At 46.3% G+C, this 23,009-nt stretch overlaps 1 protein-coding gene across 3 annotated transcripts in view; it reads left to right on the top strand.

Moving 5' to 3' along the window:
• ZNF787 (zinc finger protein 787) overlaps nucleotides 1–5,031 on the top strand; it is a 30,315-nt gene extending 25,284 nt beyond the window's left edge. For all 3 annotated transcript variants that reach the window (XM_063088637.1, XM_063088636.1, XM_063088638.1), the window contains one exon: nucleotides 3,959–5,031. In XM_063088637.1, the coding sequence (XP_062944707.1) occupies nucleotides 3,959–5,031 (1,073 nt within the window). The remainder of the gene's footprint in view (nucleotides 1–3,958) is intronic.
• The last annotated feature ends 17,978 nt before the right edge of the window (nucleotides 5,032–23,009 follow it).

Here is a 23,009-nt window from a genome sequence, read left to right as displayed (position 1 = left end):
GGCTCTTTGTGTCTGCCATGTGCTACACCAGAAGATTAACATTGAATAAAACTATAGCTCTCCAGACCAGAGGTTCTGCTTTGGGGGATCTGACGTGGGTCTGGAAGCTGCCCCTCCCTGTGCCCAGTGCTGGAGAAACTGGAGTACCCTGAATGCCCTCAGGGACCTGGGCTGAGTCCTCCTTCAGTAGAGAAGGACAGTGATACTGTCTGCTGTGGGATTAAACGTTGATCAGGTGTTTGGTGTCACTGCCTTCCTCTAAGAGTAGCTGCTACTGTCGTCAAGGTGATCATCCTTGTTATTTTTTTGGTGGCTGGCTGGTATAGGGATTGAACCCTGGACTTTGGAATTATCAGCACCATGCTTTAACCAGCCAAGCTAACTGGTCAGCTCCATCCTCATTTTTGTTATTTTGTATTGAGTGAGTACTTTGTTCCCTCACTGTGCTTTCTTCCTAGAATTTCTTGAATCCTTTTGAAGGTAACTCTGTGAAGTGGGAAAAGTTGTTAGTCTCACTTCTATGAGAAGGTGAGGCTGAGGGAAGCTAAGTGGCTTCCTAAGCCGACTCCCCAGTTGGCCCTTCTCCACCCATGCACTGCACAGACTCTCAAACTTGAGTGTGTCACAGCCAGCCAGGGCTTGTGAAATGCTGATTCCTGGACCTCACTCAGAGATTCAGTATGAAGTAGGTTTAAATAGGGCCCAGGAAACTGCACCATAAAAAAAAGAACCCCACCTTTTGAGTCATTAAACCTTCATCCATGTAGCAATATGTTGAGCATCTACTTAGAAAAAAGTAGTGCATGCATACACCTGTAGAAAAGTCAAATTGCTTAAGGCTTATAGAAAAAAATAGTCCTCCCCCCCTTCATGCCTGCCCTTCCTTACTTCCAAGCTTTCTTCTGGAGACAGGAACCGCTTCCACTCACTCTTTGGAATTTCACTCCTTGATTCTAGACCAGGTGCTCATGCAATTGCTTTGCCAATTGCAGATCTAAGGGAAGGTCAGGATTCGGCTCCCACAGCCTACCCCACTCTCCCCATTTAGTTACTGCTGTACCACAAGTTTTGATAGTCCCTATTCAGAATTCATGTCATTATGACTGTGTAAATGCTATACATAGCTGAATCACATGGTGCCTTATACTTTTTCTTGACAACTTCGAAAACAAAGCATTTATTTTTATTAAAGGAGTATGCACACTTGTAGGAGTCAGTATGGCTCAATTTACAGTGAAAAGCAAGCCTCTTTCCCGCCCTGGCCCCTTCAGTCCCCCAGCCACACTGCCTCGGGGCAAGTAGCTTCTGATGTTTGGGTTTTTCTTCTCTCTTTTACATCTCTAAGTAATGTGCTTTTTTTTTTTTTTTTTTAAAAAGATGACCAGTAAGGGGATCTAAACCCTTGTCAGCACTACACTCTCCCAAGTGAGCTAACTGGCCATCCCTATGTAGAGATCCGAACCTGTGGCCTTGGTGTTATCAGCACCACATTCTCCCAATTGAGCCACGGCCGGCCCCATCTAAGTAATGTGCTTTTAACTATGATTTCTTTCTTGATTTATGTTGACATCAAAATGGGCTCCATGTAATCTCTTCAGAAGTTCTCCTACTTCCTACTTGGATTTTTTTCCTACCTGGATTTTTTTCTTTTGCCCTAGGTGATTCAAAGGCCATATTCTAATAGGCTTGCCTTAGAATAGTGATTCTCAAACTTGGCATGTCAGAATCAACTGAGGGCTTGTTAAAGCACAGAAGGGCTAGGCCCCCACGCCAGAGTTTGTGATTCAGTAGGGCCTGAGCATTTCTAATAAATTCCCTGGTGATTCTACTGCTCCTAGTCCAGGGATCCCTCTTTCAGGAGCGCTCCCTTAGAGTGTAGGGTGTGCTGCATGTGGGGTAGGAGTATCATCATTTATCAGTGGAGGAGCTCAGAATGGCTGTTTCTTGGACCCAGACTACCAAAGCAAAATCTTGGCTTTGCCACTTCCTGATTGTGTAGTCAAGGGCCATGATCCAACTTCCTGGTGCCTTGTTTTCTCATGTAAAGACCCATCTTAATGAGCACTTGTGCATCAATGCTTGAGTTTAGCATTCATGCTCAAGTGTGCCGCACTGTACTTGGAAGGTCATAAATTTACATGTATGCCAACATTATCTCAGAGATCTATTTGAGCACTTTGTGCTGGGCACTGTGCTAGATATTGGGATACAGAGACCTGGCACCTGCCCTTGTAGGAGTTTACAGTCTAATGAGGGAGGGAGCTAGAAAACAACTTTCCATAGGTAATTATGATTTATGCTTTGAAAGAAACCTGCAGGGTGCACCTGGGGTGCATGAGGGGGCGGGGCCAAGGCCAGTGAGGAGAGCAAATGTCCTGGAAGGTGCATACAGACAAGACTGAAGAGCTGAACAAGTTGGGGAGTAGGCAGGATCTCATCCTCCCTGAGAGACTGGCCAGGGACAGGCATGGTGCTAATGTGTGAAAGGCTTTGTTGGGCTGCCCTAAGCTCTGGTGTACTCAGTTTGCAGATGTCGAGACCAAGTCCTCATACTCTTTAATTGTCCACACTGGGCAAACAGGACTCCCCAAACCAGGGGCCAGTATCAGAGCATGTGTAATAGTGGATACTTTATGTGGGGGTTGCACTCTGTATTATCTGTTTTTGCCATTGCTATAACAGAATACCTGAGACTGGGTAATTTACAAAGAATAGAGGTTTATTTAGCTTATGATTCTGGGACAGCTGCATCTGGCACAGGCCTCAGGCTGCTTCTACTCAAGGTGGAAAAGCTGCAGGCAACTGGTGGGTACAAGCAGATCACGTGGCAAGAGCAAACAAGAGGGCTGGCCTGTGGCTCACTTGGGAGAGTGTGGTGCTGACAACACCAAGTCAAGGGTTAAGATCTCCCAAGAGCAAATGAGAGAGGGGAGGTGCCAGGGTCTTTTAAATAACCAGCTCTCTCTGGAACTAATAAGAGTGAGAACTCACTCACTACCCTCACCCCCCAGGGAGAGCATTAATTCATTCATGAGGGATCCGCTGCCATGACTCAAACTGCTCCCAACACCGCCACATCGGGGATCAGATTTCCACATGAGTTTGGGGGGACAACACATCCAAACTATCACACTCCCAGGTAGTGGGGCTGGGCAGGGCGGGACTCCTATGCTGGTCTTTGACCCCATTAACTGGTCTGGTTCACCTCTCCTTTTCTCTATTCTCCACCCTGCAGCCCAGATTGTCTTTCTTAAAACCCAAATGTGACACCATCACTCCCTACTGTTTACACCTTCAGGGTGTTGAAACCCATTGCCCCTGGGCTGAGGCACAAGCATCTGGTGGTTGCATTCATGTTTGGCCCTTTGCTCCTGGGCTGACCTCTTCTTGGAGTCTCCCTGCCCCCAGCCTGGTGCTTTGGGTTTCAGGTGTCAGTGCTTCCTGTGAGCTTTCCTTAGACCTACGTCCTTTACTCACTTTTTTAAAAAAACATTGATTGCTTTATTTAACAGGTTTTTATGGAGGCCCTTCTCTGTCTCAGGCACTGTTCTAGATGTTGGGGGAAACTTCAGTGGATGGAAAGTCCTAACCCCTCACGTCCAAGTGGGGTAACTACCTAGAAAAGTAATAAACACATAAATATTTCATAAAATGCCAGGGAGTGATCAGTGCTTTGAGGAAACTAGGATGGGGTGAAGACTGGGTGTATGCAGAGAGCTTCGTGTTGGCTCGTCCCAGCTGCTTTCAGAGGCGCGTGCTGCCATTGTCTCTGCTACAGGGAAGCCGAAAAGGCACGCTGCACAGATATGTGAGTTACCCAGGGCCACGCTTCTTAGGTGGAAGAGTCAGGGTTACCCCAGCAATGGCTGGCCCTAGGCAGCCCTAGCGCACGCACAGGTACCCCTATGGGGCCCTTTCCTCTCTGACTCGCCTCTCCTCCCACCCTCTTGCCTTTCAGTGGACATCCTCATCATGGATGACGACGACGTCCCCAGCTGGCCCCCAACCAAGCTGTCCCCTACCCAGTCCGCGCCCCCAGCTGGCCCCCCGCCACGGCCGCGGCCGCCCGCCCCCTACATATGCAACGAGTGCGGCAAGAGCTTCAGCCACTGGTCGAAGCTGACGCGGCATCAGCGCACGCACACGGGCGAGCGGCCCAACGCCTGCAGCGACTGTGGCAAGACCTTCTCCCAGAGTTCACACTTGGTGCAGCACCGGCGCATCCACACTGGCGAGAAGCCCTATGCCTGTTCCGAGTGCGGCAAGCGCTTCAGCTGGAGCTCTAACCTCATGCAGCACCAGCGCATCCACACTGGCGAGAAGCCGTACGCTTGCCCCGACTGCGGCCGCAGCTTCACGCAGAGCAAGAGCCTGGCCAAGCACCGGCGCTCGCACAGCGGCCTCAAGCCCTTCGTGTGCCCGCGCTGCGGCCGCGGTTTCAGCCAGCCCAAGAGCCTCGCACGCCACCTGCGGCTGCACCCAGAGCTGTCCGGGCCTGGTGTGGCGGCCAAGGTGCTGGCGGCCAGCGTCCGCAGAGCCAAGGCACCCGAGGAGGCAGCGGCGGCGGACGGCGAGATTGCCATCCCGGTGGGCGATGGCGAGGGCATTATTGTGGTGGGCGCGCCAGGCGAGGGGCCCACGGCAGCCACAGCCATGACGGGCACGGGGGTCAAAGCGGCGGGGCCCCGGTCGCGGCGCGCCCCAGCACCCAAGCCGTACGTGTGTATGGAGTGCGGGAAGGGCTTTGGGCACGGGGCCGGGCTCCTGGCTCACCAGCGGGCCCAGCACGGAGATGGGCTTGGGGTGGCGGGGGCCGAGGAGCCCGCCCACATCTGCGTGGAGTGCGGGGAGGGCTTCGTGCAGGGCGCTGCACTCCGGAGACACAAGAAGATCCATGCAGTGGGCGCGCCCTCGGTCTGCAACAACTGCGGTCAGAGCTACTACCGGCCTGGTGCAGGGGAGGAGGAGGAGGAGGACGACGAGGCGGCCAGCGGTTGGTGCGAAGAGTGCCGGGGCGGGGAGGGGCGGTAGGGGAGGGGGAGCCCGGGGGGGCAGGCGGGCAGGGCCCCTCGGGCTTGGCGGGGAACTAAGTGCAAGACCAAGAGACCTAGGGAGGAACGGGCAGAAGGGGTGCAACAGAGCGCCGTCATCCTCGTCTCCCTCTCCTCCTCAGCCCTCGTGCTGTCCACGTGGTGAAATGGGGGACAGGGAGGGGGGTGCGGTTATTAGGGCAAGTTCATTTCTTCACCTCAAGATTATGTCCACCCCTTTCCAAGCCCTGCTCTTCAGCCAGGCCTGCCCTTTCTAGGTTCTCTCTCTCTGGGAGCCAGAGATAGACAATGTGTGAGAGCTATAGAGACCAAGAGGCGGAAAGACCTTTAAGGGAAAGGCCATTTTTCCTCTTTCTCTTCCCCCACTGGCAAGAGGGGGGGGGGGGGGCGTTTCAAGGAATGGAGAGAAATTGGGCCCTTTGCATTTAGAGGGGTCCCAGAGAGGGAAGGGAAAGAGGGGCCCTTTTCTCTTTTAAAATTTTCTCTTAATCATACCCACCTTCGTGACCCCTCCCGTTCATTATTTCTTCTGCCCTGCTGGTCCCATCATTTTTTCTAGCTAAAGTTGTTTATACCCCTCCTGGGTTTGGGGTAATAGAAGAGTGAAGCAGAGCCAGCCCTCTGTTCTAGATGCCCTCCTTCAGAGGATGAGGTCCTGTCTGTTCCATGGCCTGGGCATGGTGGAAGAAAGGGTGCGGGGATAATAAATCACACTATTCAATTGTCCCTGCTCTGTGTGGTTTTTGAGTTTGGGAGGGAGAAGGGCAGGAGGGTAAATGGAGGGCTCTCCACTGGGGCAATTGCAGCACAAGTGATAAGGGCCAGGCAATGGAGGGAGGCAGCTGGTGGGAGCTGCTGTCCCAGTCAGCTCACACTGTCATCTGGGTGTTGACTGCTGTGCCCCTCCTGGAAGAGTGATCCTGTCGGATTACCTGCAGTGAGTGCTGGGCCACAGAGGGGTGGCCATACTGATCCCAGAGTACTGTCACTCCAGCCAGGGCACCTGCCCAGCCTGTGAGGAGCCCCTTGCTGACATGGGATAGGGCCAGTTGGTCATAGTAAGGCCAGCTTACTGCTGTGAAAGGAATCTGATCATCTCAGTGGGTTAACATGAGTCTGTTCCTCATGTAACAGTGGTAGGCAGCCTTCCTCCACCAGCCTCAAAAGCCTCCTCCTCCTGCTTCCGTCCTCTTGGAAGACTTGGCCTGCAAATGGCACACATCTGCCCCTGCCCAAATCCCATTAACTGGGACTGGTCATGTGGTCACATGTCATTGCAAGGAAGCTGAGGAATGTAGTCCCTGGCCATTCTGCCCAGTGACTAAACTATACCACAGAAGAAGGAAGATGTGTTTTGGAGGGCAGGCAATTGTCTCTACAGGGACCCAAGTGGAGAGCTGGCTAAGGGCCTGGGGGAAAGAGGCAAGGATGCCAACAGTTATTACCGTGTATTACTATGTTTTAGACACTGTGTCATGTGCCTGACAGACATGGTCACATAGAATCATTGCAACCATCCTGCAAGGTGAGTATTGTTACTAGTTTGTTCATTAGAAGAGAGCCCTCTGATGCCAATTCCAGTTTCGTGGGACCCACATCTCTGGGATCTTGGGAGGCTGCAATGAAGGTTCCACCTGGGGGTATTTTTAACTTTGCTGGCCAACTGTGCTAATGCAGGAAGCAAGTAGAGGAGATGGACCGCAGGTCTTTTAGAGTGGGGTTGAGAGAAGAAGTGGGGTTTTCCTTGAGCGGATTTATGCCCTCTCTCAGGGCCTCAGGTTGAGGGGCTCAAAAAATCAAGGCTATGGATGGCCAACTGGGGGGTGGGGGCATGACACCCTAGGGAGTGGTTTTAGGTCAGGAAGGTGTATTTTCATGTGCCCATTACCTTGCATGGACAATTTGTATTGCAGTTCAGTTTATTTTGAAATTTTAGGTCACTTTAAAGGAGGGTGAAACTTTGTTGTTTGGATAGGTCTTGGGTTAGCAAAGATTGGGAAAACATTGCCCAGTGCTCTTAGGTCACTTCTTGTCCAGTGCTGACCTTGAGTGCTGACCTTGGGTGCTTTAAGAGGCCCCTAGGAGGAAGGGTAAGTGCCTTGTCACTGGTAGAAGTGAGTGGGTGGGTTTCCTGAAGCAGCTTAGGATGGAGTTGGAGGAAGAGACACTGAGTCCCTCTGCTGTCAGCCCTGCCCCATGAGGTAGTGGCAGGAGCTGGCACTTAAGAGTGAAAAAGATTCATTGCCAATCTCCACCCTGCCACTTACAGGCTGTGTGACCCTGGGCAAGTGAACTAACTTCGCTGGCCCTTGGTTTCCTCCCCCTGCAGAAAGAAGAGCTTGCCTGTCTTTGTGAGTGATGTGAGAGATTACCAAGCTTGGTGCTCAGTCACTGAGCTGCCCTGCCTTTCCCAGGCAGGCACATGATACAGTACTGAGGAGCCAGTGCTCCATCCTGCCTCTGTGCTTACCCCTCTGGGCTTCAGTTTACTTCGCCTAATATAGGGATCTATTTCACTTTAATAATATAGAATCTAGTGAGCTAACGTGACCACAACTTAGATGTCCCACCGCACTGGAAAACATCAGCCTACACTGCATCAGGCACTTGACATGTTTCCATGTCATGTTGTGTCATTTATTGATGTATTCATGCACTCCTGTGTTCACACACCCGCCCCCTCACTCAAAATATTTTTTGAACACCAGCTTTATGCTTGTCGGACACTGCATTGGGTAAAGAAAGAAATGTGCGTTCTTTTCTCATGGATCTTTCCATCTATTCTCATAATAAGCCTATACTGTAGCTGTTTACCCACCGTACTGGTGAATACATCAGAGGCAAGTGAAGTTGGGTGACCTTTCCAATCTCATGAAGCCAGCAGCAGTGCTAGTGGTATCTACTACCAGTTATTTGATTCATGTATCTGTTTCCCAAAGGGTGTCCTGGACAGTCTAGGATCTAGGGAATATTGATGAAGTGGTTGGAGAAAACAGGGTCCCACAGTTCAAGTAACTTGGGAAAATACTGGATCCAAGTTTTCTAATACATAGAACAGTGCTTGCCATGTGGTAGGTAGGTGCCGAGTTAAGATTTTGTTGCCTGGATGAATTATAAAACAAGTATGTGTCCTTGCCTCCCCCCGACCCCCAGAGCTTTTCATTATGTATTCATGTATGTGCATGTCTCTTTATGAGTGCATGTGTGTATGCCTGTGTATGGGTCTGTGTGCATGTGTTGTGGGTATCTGTGTGTCTGTATATGTGCATATGTGTCTGCATTTTTGTGCATGTGTATGTGTGTACATGTGTGTGTGTCTGTGTACTGTATATTTCTGTTTATGTCTGTGTGTTGTATGCATCCACTCATCCTTCCCTTCCACTTGCTTTCAAAGAGGTTGTGAGTGGGTAGGGGGTTGTCTCTGGCCACATCAATTTTGCCTCCTTTCCTTCCTTGAACAAAAGTCTGTCCACAAATTCTCCATCTTCCAGAGTCTCTGGGTTAGGTCCTTCAGCACCACGGGCAGAACACCCACCCTCCCCACCTGACTGGGTTTTATTTATTTATTTATTTATTTATTTATTTTTTAAAAGATGACTGGTAAGGGGATTTCAACCCCTGACTTGGTGTTGTCAACCCCATGCTCACCCAATGAGCTAACTGGCCATCCCTATATGGGATCCGAACCCATGGCCTTGGTGTTATCAGCACCACACTCTTCTGAGTGAGCCATGGGCCTGCCCGTGACTGGGTTTTAGATGATGGAGATCACTTGAATCCACATGCACTACCTTCTGAAGCCCCCCCCCCCGCCATGAGGATGGTATTATATCCGTTTTACAGATAAAGAAACAGAGGAGTTAAGGGAAGGTTAAGTATTTTCCCCAGGCTCTCCCAGCTAGTAAGTAGCAGAGCTTAATAGTGTGAACCTAATACCCACACTCACACTGGTCTGTACTCCATGGGATGCTCATGAAATTGGGTGGTCACCAGCTAGCAAAGTAAATAGACTATTTTGATGGATACAGTTGTTCAGGCTGATGGGGGCTATGCCAGCGGGATTTGGGCTGGGAATTCTTTGGTCACAAATAAGACTTTTAAAAAAGAAGTAATGGATACTTGAATCTTTTTCTTTTTTTTTTGAGAGGAGATTACTGAATCTTTTATACCAACTCCCAGATTCTCCTTTTCTCTCCCTACATTATCCTTTGAAATACTCTATACAAGTGGGTTTTAAAAATTAATTTATAGGACTGGCCCGTGGCTCGCTTGGGAGAGCGTGGTGCTGATAACACCAAGTCAGGGGTTAAGATCCCCTTACCAGTCATCTTTAAAAAAAAAAAAAAGAAAAAGAAAAAGAAAAATTAATTTATCAAATGTGAGCATACCCTACATACTATTATACCACTTGCACATCCATCTGTTATCTATTTACATCTGTCATCATCATATATCATCTATGTATCAGTCATCATCATCGTCTACCATCTACGCATCAGTATCTATCATTTATCATCGTCACCATCTTATATCATATATTTGTATCTATGTATCAATCATCCATGTATCGTCTACCTATGTACTTCATATCTGACATCTATCATCATCTGTATGTCATTATCTTCTATCTATGTATCTGTAAATCTATTTATTGTACTGTTTTCTGTCATCTATCATCATCTATCTTTATCTGTCATCTATGTACCTATTATCTTTGTATCTATGTGCCTATCTATCTATGATTGTTCCAGAGAGGCCTATATATACATCTGTCTTAATATTTTAATATTTAAAAACATTTTCTTAATCTTTTCCAAACATTTTGTTGTGTGGATATAAAGTTTTGTTTAACTAATTCCTGGCTTCTGCTACTATAACAATGCTGCAGCAAGATTCTTTATACCTGTCTCGGCATCCAGGAGCTGCAGGATGAAGGGAGATGTGCATTTGAATTCTGACAGATGAGGCTGTATCATCCTCTCCAGAGGTCAGCCTGATGTAGTGTGTCCCCCAACAGTTTATAAAGCGCCTCTCTCCTGCCTGTCCTCCCCAGGGAGGGTTTTGATATGGCTATTATCTGAGAGACTCTGGAAAGGGTGATAGTAGTTTAATGCATACCTACCATGTGCCTGGTGCTTCATAGATAGCGTCTTGTTTAATCCTCCACTCTATGGATGGAGAAGCAGGCTCAGAGAGGTGAAGGATTTATGCAAAGGAGAAACACAGCAAAGCTGGGTGTCAGTCACTAGGCTTTGCCCACACATTCTGTATACACGACTGGATCTGGTCAGTCACAGAGGAGCAAGCTGGGGCTCAGAGAGGTGAAGCCATTTACCCCAGATCACATGCCCAGTAAGTGAGGAAGCCCGGACTCAAACTGAGGTCAGCATGTCCCCCAAACCTGAAATGGTAGTTGTCACTACCACTTCATGCCACCTCATGGGATCCGTCGTCCATTCCACAGGTGTTTGCTGCATACCCACTCTGCGTCTGTTCCAGGCACTGGGGATACAGTGGGGCAAGACACACAAGTCCCTGCCCTCTGAGATAGATGAATACAGCCTTCAGACTGAGAAGTGAGATGTGTGGAGAATTCCTTTCCTCTCGTCCCTCGTTCTATCTGATTTCCACTCACTTGGGACCCCACCTCTCTGAATGACTATCTGTTACACCTACCCAATCCCCAGGACTCTCCACACCCCACCTCTAGGAACCTCTTTTTGTCACTTCAATCCTCAGCTGTGTGTGACTCCCCTCCTACCTGCTTCCCACCCTCATGACAGAGGGCGAGCTCTGTGAGTGCAGACATCGTGCCTGCTGTGGACACAACTGTGTGCCTGGTGCCCCGGCACATAGCAAGTGCTCAATAAACACAGACAAGTGAGCAGATGGTTGGTGCAGGGGAAGAAGCTGAGATGTGAAGGATGAGGTGGAACTATCCAAGTGAAGTTTAGGAGGAAGAGCATTCCAGGCAGGGGCAACAGCAAGTGGAGAGAGTCTGTGGACTGGAGTGTAATGAGTGCAGATGGTAATGAAACAATAGCCCCAAATACAGACTATCCTGTAGACTAAAGTCAAGCTGGGAGGAGGCAGATTAGAATTAAAACAGCCAGGATGCTGAACTCCCTTGTGACACACCACACATTGTTGTCATTGCTAGTATTCTTATTAGACCCAAGCTCATTGAAAACTGATTTCAGACCAGGGTCTGAATATCCTCACTGGCATAAACAGGAGAGGGAAAGTGTCTGGGAGACCTAACTACTTGCAGATCTGGTTTGAAAACTCATTGAGTATCTTTGTGGCCTTAGTGGTCTCTCTTTGCTAAACCTCATTTCCTCATCTGTAAAGTGGGGAGTTTGGAATAGTTTTAACTAAAGCCAAATGAGGGAGTTAGTTGTGCCTAAGGCATCCAGCTCTGTTCATGGAGTCATAAGTGTGTTCCACCCAACTGGAGAGAGAGCACACCTGAATGAGAGGAGTCAGTCTGAGATGACAGAGGTGGGGAAACCAGAGCTCCTGTACTCCAAACACATACTGCCTTAGTTGGTGTGGGCTTCTATAAGAGAATTCCATAGACTGGGTGCCTTAAATTCAGGTGAGAATCATCTCACCTGAATCACAGAAATGTATTTCTCTCAGTTCTGGAGGCTGGAAGTCCAGACATTTGGCATCTGGTGAGGGCTCATTTCCTGATTTGTGGACGGCCACCTTCTCATTGTAACCTCATGTAGCAGAGAGAGATAATCTTTCTTGTGTCTGTTCTTATAAGTGTGCTAATCCCATTCATGAGAGCTTTGCCCTCACAAACTAATTATTTCCCAAAGGCCCCACCTCCAAATACTATCATCACACTAGGGATTAGGCTTCAACATATGAGTTTTGGTGGGACACAAACATTCAGTCCTGCATTAGTCCATTTCTGTTGCTTATAACAAAATATCTGGAACTGGGTAATTCATAAAGAAAACAAAATTTATTGCTTACAGTTTCAGAGGCTGGGAAGTCCAAAGTCCAGGGAACACATTTGGTGAGGGCCTTGGTGTTGGCGACAGTGACCCAGGGAATGCACATGGCAGAAAACAGCGGAGCAGAGAGAGACTAACCTCTCATGTGTTCTTCTTTTAAAGCCTTCAGAACCATGCCCCTGAGCACCATTTTTAATCCATTCACTATGGTTTGGTCCTACAATCTAATCACCTCTTCAAGTCCCCATAACAGGACTTCCTACCCTCAACAGTTACAGTGGGGATTAAGCCTCAACGAGATTGAGGGGCATCCAATCTACAGTAAGTTCGTAGCACATAAGTCGTTGGCTTTATACCTACGGTTCTCAAAGTGTGGCCCCTAGACCAGAAGCATCTGCATCACTTGAGAACTCATTAGAAAAGTAAATTCTTGGGCTCCAGCCCAGACTGACTGACCCATAAACTCTGGGGGTGGGTTCTGTCAACCTGTGCTTGAACAAGCCCCCATTGCTCTATCTCCTGTACTTTCTCACATCACCTGCCTGGCATTTGAATTTGCTGCCCTCCACCACAGGTCAGGTTAGGTTATGCTGCAAAATGAACAGCCCCCACGTCTTAGGGACTCACAATAACCGCAGGTTTATTTCTTGCTTGCGCTCCATGCCTTCTGTGGGTTGCTGAGAGCTCTGTTTCACACTGTCAGCTCTTTGGGACACACCATTTGCTGTGGCTGGGCAGAGGGAACATGGCAAATTGCGTACTTCTCTTAAAGTCTCCACCCAGAAGTGACACATGCCCTTCTGCTCACAGTTCATTCACCACAGCAAGACATATGGCCACACCTACCTTTCAGGGAGTGGGCACGTGCAATCCTACCATACGTCTGAGGGGGAAACTGGGAATATGGGGCTAACGGTTATAAAGATTTTTACCTGGGTGTAATCCAACATGCTGGTTCTCAAAAACCAAGTGAGCCTTAACTAGCCATCTCACCTGAATCTAAATTCTCAGTTGTTCCATATCCTTTGGTCCCAGTGACAAATCCCCTTTCCTTACGCCCACAGCCAAGCCCTAGTCCACTCACCTTGCTTGCTGGTTTCGCCACCAGGACTGTCCTGGATGCTTCTACTTCTCCCCCCGGGGCCTGAGGCTCACCACCTCACTGGTCTCCTTCCACTGGGTGAGAGAATGAAAACAGTTGCTCCTATGTTTAACCTAGGATGTCAGGGAGCATGCTGGGAGCTATAAATCTGTCCATGTATTGTCAGTGGGATGGAAATATGGTCGTCCCTCGGTATCCGCGGGTGATTTGCTCCAGGATCGCTGTGGATACGAAAAGCCACAGATGCTGAAGTCCTTTATGTAAAACGGCGTGGTACAGTCGGCCCTGCGGATAACGTGGGTACCAAACTCGTGGTTCTGCATTCGCGGATGTGGACCTTGCGCATACGGAGAACCGACTGTACCGTCCCTCCCTCCCCTTAGCTGCATTCACTACTGTGAATGAGTCGAGAATGGTTCAGCAATAGCCTTCTTCAGAGTGTCGTGCCCTGCGACAGGTGCAACACAGAAATACTGGCTGCAACCTGGCAAGGTCGACATTCATATTGCGGACCTTCTCTTAGGCGCCCCTTAGTAAACGTTGATCGCTGCCAGCTCTCTGCTGCCACCGCCTGGATTCCTGAGAGCTGCATCGTCTGAAATAATCAAAAGACACGTCCCGAATAAAGAGCCGTGGCGTGTACCATACTCATATAGCATATCATTTAAACGCACGGGTCTGGGTTAGTTATCTTGGGGTTTATTTATTGAGGTAAAATTTACCTAACAAAGTGCACAGATTCAGTGGCATTTGGTATGTTCACAATGTTGTACAGCCATCAATCACCTCTATGTAGTTCCAAAACATTTTCATCATCGCCAAAGGAGACCCTGTACCCATTATGCAGTCACTCCCATTCCTGCCTCCCCGCTCAGCAACCACTAATCCGATTTTATACAGACCTTGTTTTAATTCTAGGGGTGACTGCTCCAGCAGCCCCAACAGGAGGAGCTTAGATTCAGCATTCTGTAGGTGGGGGCTGGGGGCTTGTCTTGAAGCCGGGCTTGCATAGCAAACACTATGTTTATTTGTGTGTGTCAGGTTATTTGGAAAAGGGGGGCTCATGAAGATTATGTTAGTGGTGGTGATGGAAGATAAATTCCTCTTTACTATGCTGGTCAGTGATTTACTAGTCTTACCATCTTGTTCAAGAGACCAAACTTTCTGAGCTTCAGCATTTTTATTCTTTAAAGAAGAAGAATGTTTATCTGGCATATTTGCTTTGAGGATTGAAGGAGCTAGGATTTTAGCCTAGTGACTGTCAAATAGAGGTGATGGGAAGATGGGCCCGATCCTTCTCTTCTGCGTCATCATTGACAAATCCTGAGATTTGACGAGTCATCATGGGGGCTTAACAATAGCAAGCCACTTGTGGTTTCCAGCTTGATTCAGAAACCACGAAAATGTCCACGATTTTGGTCGCTGGTGTAGTTTAGATGATATAGTAATCATGCCAGTTTAGACAATATATTAGTCAGAGTTCTTCAGAGAAAGAGAACCAACATGTATAACACACACACAGACCTCTCAACTTATTATGGGGTTACATCCCGATAAACCTGTCATAAGTTGAAAATATCATAAGTCGAAACTGCACTTCAAAAATCTTGAGTGTCTTACTATATCTTCAACTTACATTGGGTTTATCAGGACATAACTGCATCATAAATCAAAGAGTGTACTAAATGCATATCACTTTTGCACCATCGTAAAATTGAAAAACTGTACCATCATAAGTCAGGGGCCATCTGTGTGTGTGTGTGTGTGTGTGTGTGTGTGTGTGTGTGTGTGTGTGTGTTTGGGGGAGGGATAAAGAGAAAGAGAGAGAGAGATTGATTGATTATGAGGAATTGGCCCACACTATTACGGAGGCTGAGAAGTCCTACAATCTGCTGTCTGTGAGCTGGAGAACCGGGAGGTCTGGTGGTGTAATTCCAGTCTGAGTACAAAGGCGTGAGAACCAGAGGAGCTGATGATGTAAATCTCAGTCCAAGGGCAGGAGAAGATAGGTGTCCCAGCTCAAACAGGCAAGAAGGAGGCAAAAATGGTCAATTCCTCCTTACTCCACCTTTTTGTTCTATTCAGGCCCTCAACAGATTGGCTGATGGCCACTTACATTGCAGAGGGCAATCTGCATCACTGAGTCCACTGATGCAAATGCTAATCTGATTTGGAAACATCCTCACAGACATACCCAGAAGTAATATTTAATCTGGGCACCCTGTGATGCAGTCAAGTGGACACACAAAAATCAGCCACCACAGACAACCATGTTCAATGTGATGGGTTATGTAGGGGTTGGGATAGTCCTTTAACATAAGCGATCCTGTCTGGTCTTGACTATTCAAGCTGTCTAGAAGGCCCCGTGCTGTGATCATACCACCAGTCACTGAAGCCCAGTTCATAACTCATTACAGAAATGCGGGTAACATTGGAATAGTCAGTCCAGGAACAGCAGGGAACATATGAGAGCTGAGCTGTAGAATCTTCATCTATAGCAAGGGTTAGCAAACTATGGCCCCAGCCAAATTGAGCCAGTTGCCCGTTTTTGTAAATAAAGTTTTATTAGAACACAGCCACACCCATTTGTTTCTGTATTTTCATGTTTTACATTACATTTTTTAATTAAAAAATTCTAATTGGCAAATAAAAATTGTATACATTTATGGTGTACAACGCGATGTTTTGAAGTATATATACATTGTGGAACAGTTACATCGAGCTAGTCAACATGTGCACTACTTCACATACTCATTTTGTTGTGAGAGCACTTAACATCTACTGTCTTAGCTATTTTCAAGTAAACAATACATTGATATTAACTGTAGATCTCCAGAACTCGTTCCTCCTCTCTAACTGAAATTTCGTATCCTTTGACAAACATTTCCCAATCTCCCTCTCCCAGCCCCTGGTAACCACCAGTCTGCTCTCTACTTCTATGAGTTCAGCGTTTTTAGATTCCACATATGAGTGAGATCGTGTGATGTTTGTCTCTCCGTGCCTGGCTTATTTCACTTAACATAATGTCCTCCATTATGTTCTCCAGGTTCATCTATGTTGTCACAAATGACATTCTACACCTGCTTTCACCCTGTATCAGCACAGCTGAGCAGTTGCGACAGAGACCAAACGGCTACCAAAGCCTAAAATATTTACCAACTGGCTTTTTGCAGAAATAATTTGCTGATCTCAATCTAAGGTCTTACTTAAGTCCTGTCTCATCTCTTCTTCCTCAGTTTCTTTCTCTTTTCCATTTCTATCAGTCAGGAGCCTCACCCTCCAGCCTATATTCTCTCTGGACAATACTTGCTTTATACTCAGACTTTCCATTTTGCTACTAATTCCGGCTTTCAAAGTGTGGTTTGAAGGCCACTTACCTCAGAACAGCATGGAAAAAGCTTGTTAAAATGCATATTCCCAGTCTTCACCCAGGTCCCACCAAACCAGAATCAGCCATGGGGCCCAGGAATCTGATTTTAATAGCTCTTCACATGACATTAATGATTGGTTACCCATTTCCTACCTTTGCAGTTCCTGTTTGTCTTTTCCAGCCAGGTTTCTTTTCAGGTTTCTGCCATATTATCAAGCTAATGGAAATTTCACAAGCCCTGGGTACTGTCCCAGTAGTACTCCCTGAATAAAAATATGTCCTGAACCCTACTCTAAGTCATGTCTTTTTCACCTTTTGCCAGTAACTGCTTAATTTCCTCAGGAGTTCTGAATCTAGGTCTCTGACAGAGGGAACCACATTGGTTCATTTTATCTTTCTGTTTTTTAATAGCTTTATTGATAAATAATGTACATCCCATATAATTTATCTATTTAAGGTATACAATTAAATGGCTTTTTATATTCACATAGTATATTCAAATAGTTGTGCATTCATCACCCCCAAAAGAAGCCCTGTACTCATTAGCAGTCATTCCTCATTTCTTCCTCCCCTCCTGGCCCCCGGCAAACACTAGTCTACTTTCTGCCACTATGCATTTGCCTGCTCTGGACATTTCATTTCAATGGAATCCTATAAAAACTGGCTTCGTGTCTGGCTTCTTTACCTAGTATAGTGTTTGGGAGGTTCATCCATGTTGCTGCATGTATCAGTACTTCATTCCTTTTCAGAGCTGAATAATATTCCATTGGGTGGATAGACCACATTTTGTTTACCCGTTCATCCATTCATGAACACTTGGGTTCTTTGCACATTTTGGCTATTGTGAATTATGATACTTACTTCATTTTTTAACCTGGCCAAACTGCAGGTCTGTAGGCAGCTAAAGGTTTGGCTGTCCTTGAATCAAGTTCTTGCTCCTGGTCCAATCAGCCGTGACCAGGGCCAGCTTTTTGGATGTCTAATGTGAGCAGTCACTCAGGGTCTCACACTTGGTTTAACAATCTGCTGTCATCATCTTGAAATTCTTCCTAATCTTTTAACAAAGCATCTTGCATGTTCATTTTGCACCTCTACATGCAAATTATGTGGCTGATCCTGGTTGTGATAGATGCGGAGGGTGGACTGTCACAGACACCAGTTATGCTGCCCACAGACATCCTTTGGTGGGGGTTGTGGGCCCAGCTTCCCATAGAGATCTATGACTGACACGGGTCCAATATTATCCCAAGTTATATTGATAAGTAGATTCTCATGATGTTAATATGCCAAGAAAATAAAACTAATAGTAAGTTGCATGAGGAACTTTTTTTTTTTTTTTTAATAGCTTTCCAGATTCCTTCCTCCTTCCACCCCAGCTTTTAACCATAGTCTCTAATGATCTGGGTTAATAAATAAATAAAAAACATTTGATTGACACAGTCATTCCCAGACCGTAGAATTCAAGGAATGACTTAGTCCAGATCTGATTTGGTTTTCACCAAGAATTTAAGACCTCTATAGCTACATCTTTTTTTTTAATAGACTTTATTTTTTAGAGAAGTTTTAGGCTTACAGCAAAATTGAGAGGAAGGTACAGAGATTTCCCATACACCTACTCCCCCCACACATAGACAGCCTACCCCATTATCAATATCCGCTACCAGAGAGGTACATTTGTTACAATGGATGAAACGACATGGACACATTATGATCACTGAGAGTCTGTAGTTTACATTAAGGTTCACTCTTGGTGTTATACATTCTATGGGTTTAGACAAACGTATAATGACATATACCCACCATTGTAGTATCATACAGACTAGTTTTACTGCCCTAAAAATCCTCTGTGGTCTGCCTATTAATCCCTCCCACCCCACTTATCCCTGGCAACCACTAATCTTTTTACTGTCTCCATAGTTTTGTCTTTTCCAGAATACTGGACAGTCGTATAGACTGGCTTCTTTCACATAGTAATGTGCATTTACATTTCCTTCATGTCTTTTCATGGCTTGATAGCTCATTTCTTTTGAGTGCTGAATACTATTTTCATGGCATGCACGTACCATAGTTTGTTTATCCATTCATATACTGAAGGACATCTTGGTTGCTTCCAAGCTTGGGCAATCATGAATAATGCAGCTATACTCCTGGGAGTCCTCCAAACAGCTGTTGCCTCCTATGCTTCCTACAACAGAATCAAAAGGTGGCCGATACCATCTCAGCACTGCATGCTCACATGGATCGAGTGTGAACCAGTCTTGTCCAGTGGGAGTAAGAGGAAAGCTGCTGGGGGTCCTTGCGAGGGAGGTTTCCCTGCTTAACATAAACTGGCCAGGGAAATGTGCTCCTCAGGTAACCTCTGACTATTTCTGGAGACAGTTTTGGTTTTCACAGCTGGGGGAGGGTGGATGTTACTGGCATCTAGTGGGTAGAAACTAGAAACGCAGCTCAACACCCTACAATGCACAGAAGAGCCCCTAAAACAAAGAATTTTCCAGCCCCAAGTGTCAACAGTGCCTAGGATGAGAAACCCTGCAGTAGGGACACATTAAGTGGTGCTTTCCTCCTGGGGTCATCTTTGTGAAGACATGATACTCTGTCGCCACCTAGGGAGCATCAGGAGAAATTCAAGTGAGTCGCAAAGATGCAGAATCCTTGTGCTGCTGAGTTAATCTGGAATTGTCTACCCCAAGGACTTGTGATTATGTGACAGGGGAAACTTCTATTCAGTGACCTTAAGCCGCTGTTCTATACAGCTTAAAGCAAGAGAAATAACAGGGCTCCACGCACACCACACACACACCAACTTACCCATCTACAGAATGTGGCAGGACAGGTGGAGATAAATTCTATATCATATGACATGGGAATGAGGAAAGGGTCCTAATGGAGAAAATTATAAAGAGCTCAGAGTTGGCAAGGAGGCAGCACCCCCACCCCAGCCCTATCCCATGGCGAGATGTCCCAGGTGAGGGCAATGCTGCTGGATTCACCAAAGGTCACCCTCCAGGACAAGGTCTCTTGTCTTCCTGCCACTCTTCCTTCCCATGGTACAGATGCAAAAAATAAATGTGTACGTAGGGAATGAACAATTGGGGCATAAGCACCAAGCAGTCTAAGTACAAATGTCAGCTTTTGGGGAGGTTCTCTGAGAACCCCTGTTGCCTTTCAGAAGTTAGTTTTGGCTGCATGTGAGGGGTTGAGGTTCTCCAGACCCTGTGAAGCAATCCAAACTTCTGGGTCCACTCACTGGGCCCTCACTCATCTTCTCCACAGAGAGGTGAGAACGTAGTTTAAGTATTGAAATCTTCAACCCTTAGTTGTCAAGTTTCTACTCCTATCTTACCCAATGTTTTTGTTGCCTTTTAGAAAGGTTCCCGACAGGATGTGACCAGATTCCATGAGCAAGACCTGTTGGATCTACAAAGACTCAGCTACAATCTGTCTCTCTCTCCTTCACTGCCGTGCTGGTGCAAACTTCTCTAGGGTTTTTTTTGGGGGGGGGATGGGCGGAGGTAGGACTAGTGCAGTAGTCTCCACCAGTTCTCTCTGCTTCTCATCTCACTCCTTTCTCACACCTGTAATCAATCCTCTGCCTTGTTTCTAGAATAATTGCATCTTTCCCAGTCCCTTCCTGGAAACCCTATGATGACTTTCCACTGTGCTTAGAACAGCACCCAGAGCCCTTGTCCTCACATGATCTGGGTAATACGCCATCGTGTCCGTTTTCTTCTCACATACTGGCTGCAACCTCAGGGCTTTTGCACAGCTGTTCCTGTGCCTATAATACCTTCCCAGGAGTGCTGCATGATGGGCTCCTTCTTGATATTCAGGTCTCTGCTTAAACATCACTCTTTAAGATCAGCCTTTTCCATATCAGTGGTTTCCAACAGATAAAATTAGGGGAAGAATTAACTATAAACAGGCATGAGGGAATTTGGGGGGAGAAGATGAACTGTTCTATATCATTTTATGATTGCTATTCAACTGTTTGTCAAAATTCAGAATGGTACACTAAAAAGGGGGACACTTTTACCATATGTATACTTCAAACTAGACTTGAGTAATATAAGCATTGAATAAAAAACTGGCATTCTCAGATCCCATAGTCAAAAATAGCTGCCCTACTCTCTAACATGTCACTTTTTCAACTGTCTTCAAATTTGCAGTTCAGGTATTTGCCCCTCGCTAGAATGTCATGAGTTCCAAGAGAGCAGGACCTTTGTCTATCTTATATCTGTCAGCCCTAGCCCAGTGCTGGGGATTTTACAGAATAATTGACATCATCCCCTACTTTTGGAATTTGGAATAAAATGAGAAATGAGTTAGATGTAAATGTTCATTACTCATAGGTCCACTGAGGCCGGTGGTGTGCATCTGCACCTTCCTAACACTTTGCCACAACCCAATTCCTCCAGCCACTGAAAGCTTGCTGCTCAAAGGAGGAAAAAGTGCATGCATCTCGGCGACAGGATGCTCAAAAAGAGCTCCCAGAAGGGGCTAAACCACTCAGGTCCAGATCTTCCTCCCATCCTCACCAACTAGGTAAATCCCTCCTCTACCCTTGGAGATGGCCGAGGGGCACAAGGAAAAGACACAATATATCCTTTCCAACAGGGTGAAGTGAGTAGAAAGTGACTTCCGCCCAGCATAGAGTAGTGCATCGGGCGGACTCTAGCTGGCCCTGTGATTCCCTTCTCCTGGTTTTCCCACCCTCCTGTGATCCTCCAGCATGGGAGATACTTGTGACTTGCTTCAAGCCAAATAGAATATGGCAAAGTTGACGGGCTCTCACTTCTGTGATAACAGGAAGCCCTCCATCCATCAGCCGGCAAAGTAACAAATGTTCCTAGGAACTATATGAACTTGGAAGAGGTTCTTTGTCCAGTTGGGTCTCAGATGAGACCACAGCCCTGGTTGACATCTTCATCACAGCCTCATGAGACCTTGAGGCAAAGGATCCAGCTAAGTCACACCTGAACTCAAAAACTGAGATAATACATATATGTTGTTTTAAGCTGCTGCATTTATAATGTTGTAAATAGCAACTGATAACTAATAGAAGTAGGTATTAAATATCAGTGGGATGAATGTTCTAGTCACTCCCAGTGTTGCTTTTCAGGAATCTATCTCTTCAAACTCACCGTATGAGGTAGGTATGATTTTACCTATTTTACAGACAAGAAATCAAAAGCTTATGTAGGGTGATGTTTGTCTAGTGTCACAAAAGCCATTTAGTAGAAGAGCCAGGATGCTAACACAGGTCTGAATCAAAACTTGTTTCTTAAACTTGGCTTCTCCTTTTGGCTTTTTCTGTTAGGCTGTCATTTATAAAGTGGGGTGTATGCACTGTTGGGGGATAGGGGTTTGCAGGCCGTACTAAAGATAACCCATTGGACATAGAAAAAGACATATATTTTTAGTTATATATAGTTGTCCTTTGGTATCATGGGAGACTGGTTCCAGGATTCCTGCAGATGCCAAAATTCAAGGATGCTTAAGTGTCATAAAAGGGTGTAGTACTTGCAGAAAACCTATGCACATCCTCCCATACACTTTAAATAATCTCCAGATAACTTATAATACCTAATATAGTGTAAATGCCATGTAAATAGTTGTTATATGTATTGTTTTTTATTTGAATTATTTTTTATTGCTCTACTGTTTTCCCCTGAATATTTTCTGTGGTTGAATCCGTGGTTGTGGAAGCCACAGATATGTCAGATGGTCATATATCCCATGTGGGAGAAAGGGTATTCTGAAGGAAGATTGAGACTTCTCTAACTCTGAAGGACTAACTGTAGCACACTTACCCAGTATACATATTCACCTCACAAACCACACCCCATTGGTCTGAGGTCCAAGCACTATATAATATAGACTCTCCCAGAACATGTGTTTAAAAAGTATTCCTGCCAAGAAATCAGACTGAAGATTATGCTAATAACGTAAGCTCAGGTAAACTACAGGGCTGATATTTCTCCTACACCTCAAACTTTATCAGCCACATTATAAGAGAAGGTGGGCGGGGGGCAGTCCAATCACCATCTAATTTGATCTGACAAGGAAGAAGGCTAAAAAGTTTCCAGATCTGAAAAGTAATGCTTGAAGGTTAGATCTACAAGCTTTACAGTGAATGAAACAGGAAATGGTTGTAGTAGAGAGACAACATTCCAGTTACAAGAATGGACTCCAGAAATACATTTCTTGGGTTTGAATGGCAGCTCTGCTACTTATTGGCTGTGCATTCTTAAACTCCCCATGCCTCAATTTCCTCATCAGTAAGGTGGAGGTAGAAATAGTACCTACCTTCAGGTGAAGATCAAACAAATTGATTTATAGATAGAGCTTAGAAGAGAGCCTGGCACACAATAAGGCCTGTGTGTGTTAGCTACCACCACCATCACAGATTAGAGAAACAAACATAAGAAATCATAAAAAGTACGCATTGATAAGTACACAAGAGTTTTCCTCTCTTCTAGGAACAGTCTGTTCTGGAGCCATGGTAACAAGTAGCT

The sequence above is a fragment of the Cynocephalus volans genome, chromosome 3 (assembly GCF_027409185.1).
Source record: "Cynocephalus volans isolate mCynVol1 chromosome 3, mCynVol1.pri, whole genome shotgun sequence".
Classification (NCBI taxonomy): Eukaryota; Metazoa; Chordata; class Mammalia; order Dermoptera; family Cynocephalidae; genus Cynocephalus; species Cynocephalus volans.
Note: the sequence above shows the minus strand (reverse complement) of the source record. Positions and strands in the feature narration are given on the sequence as shown.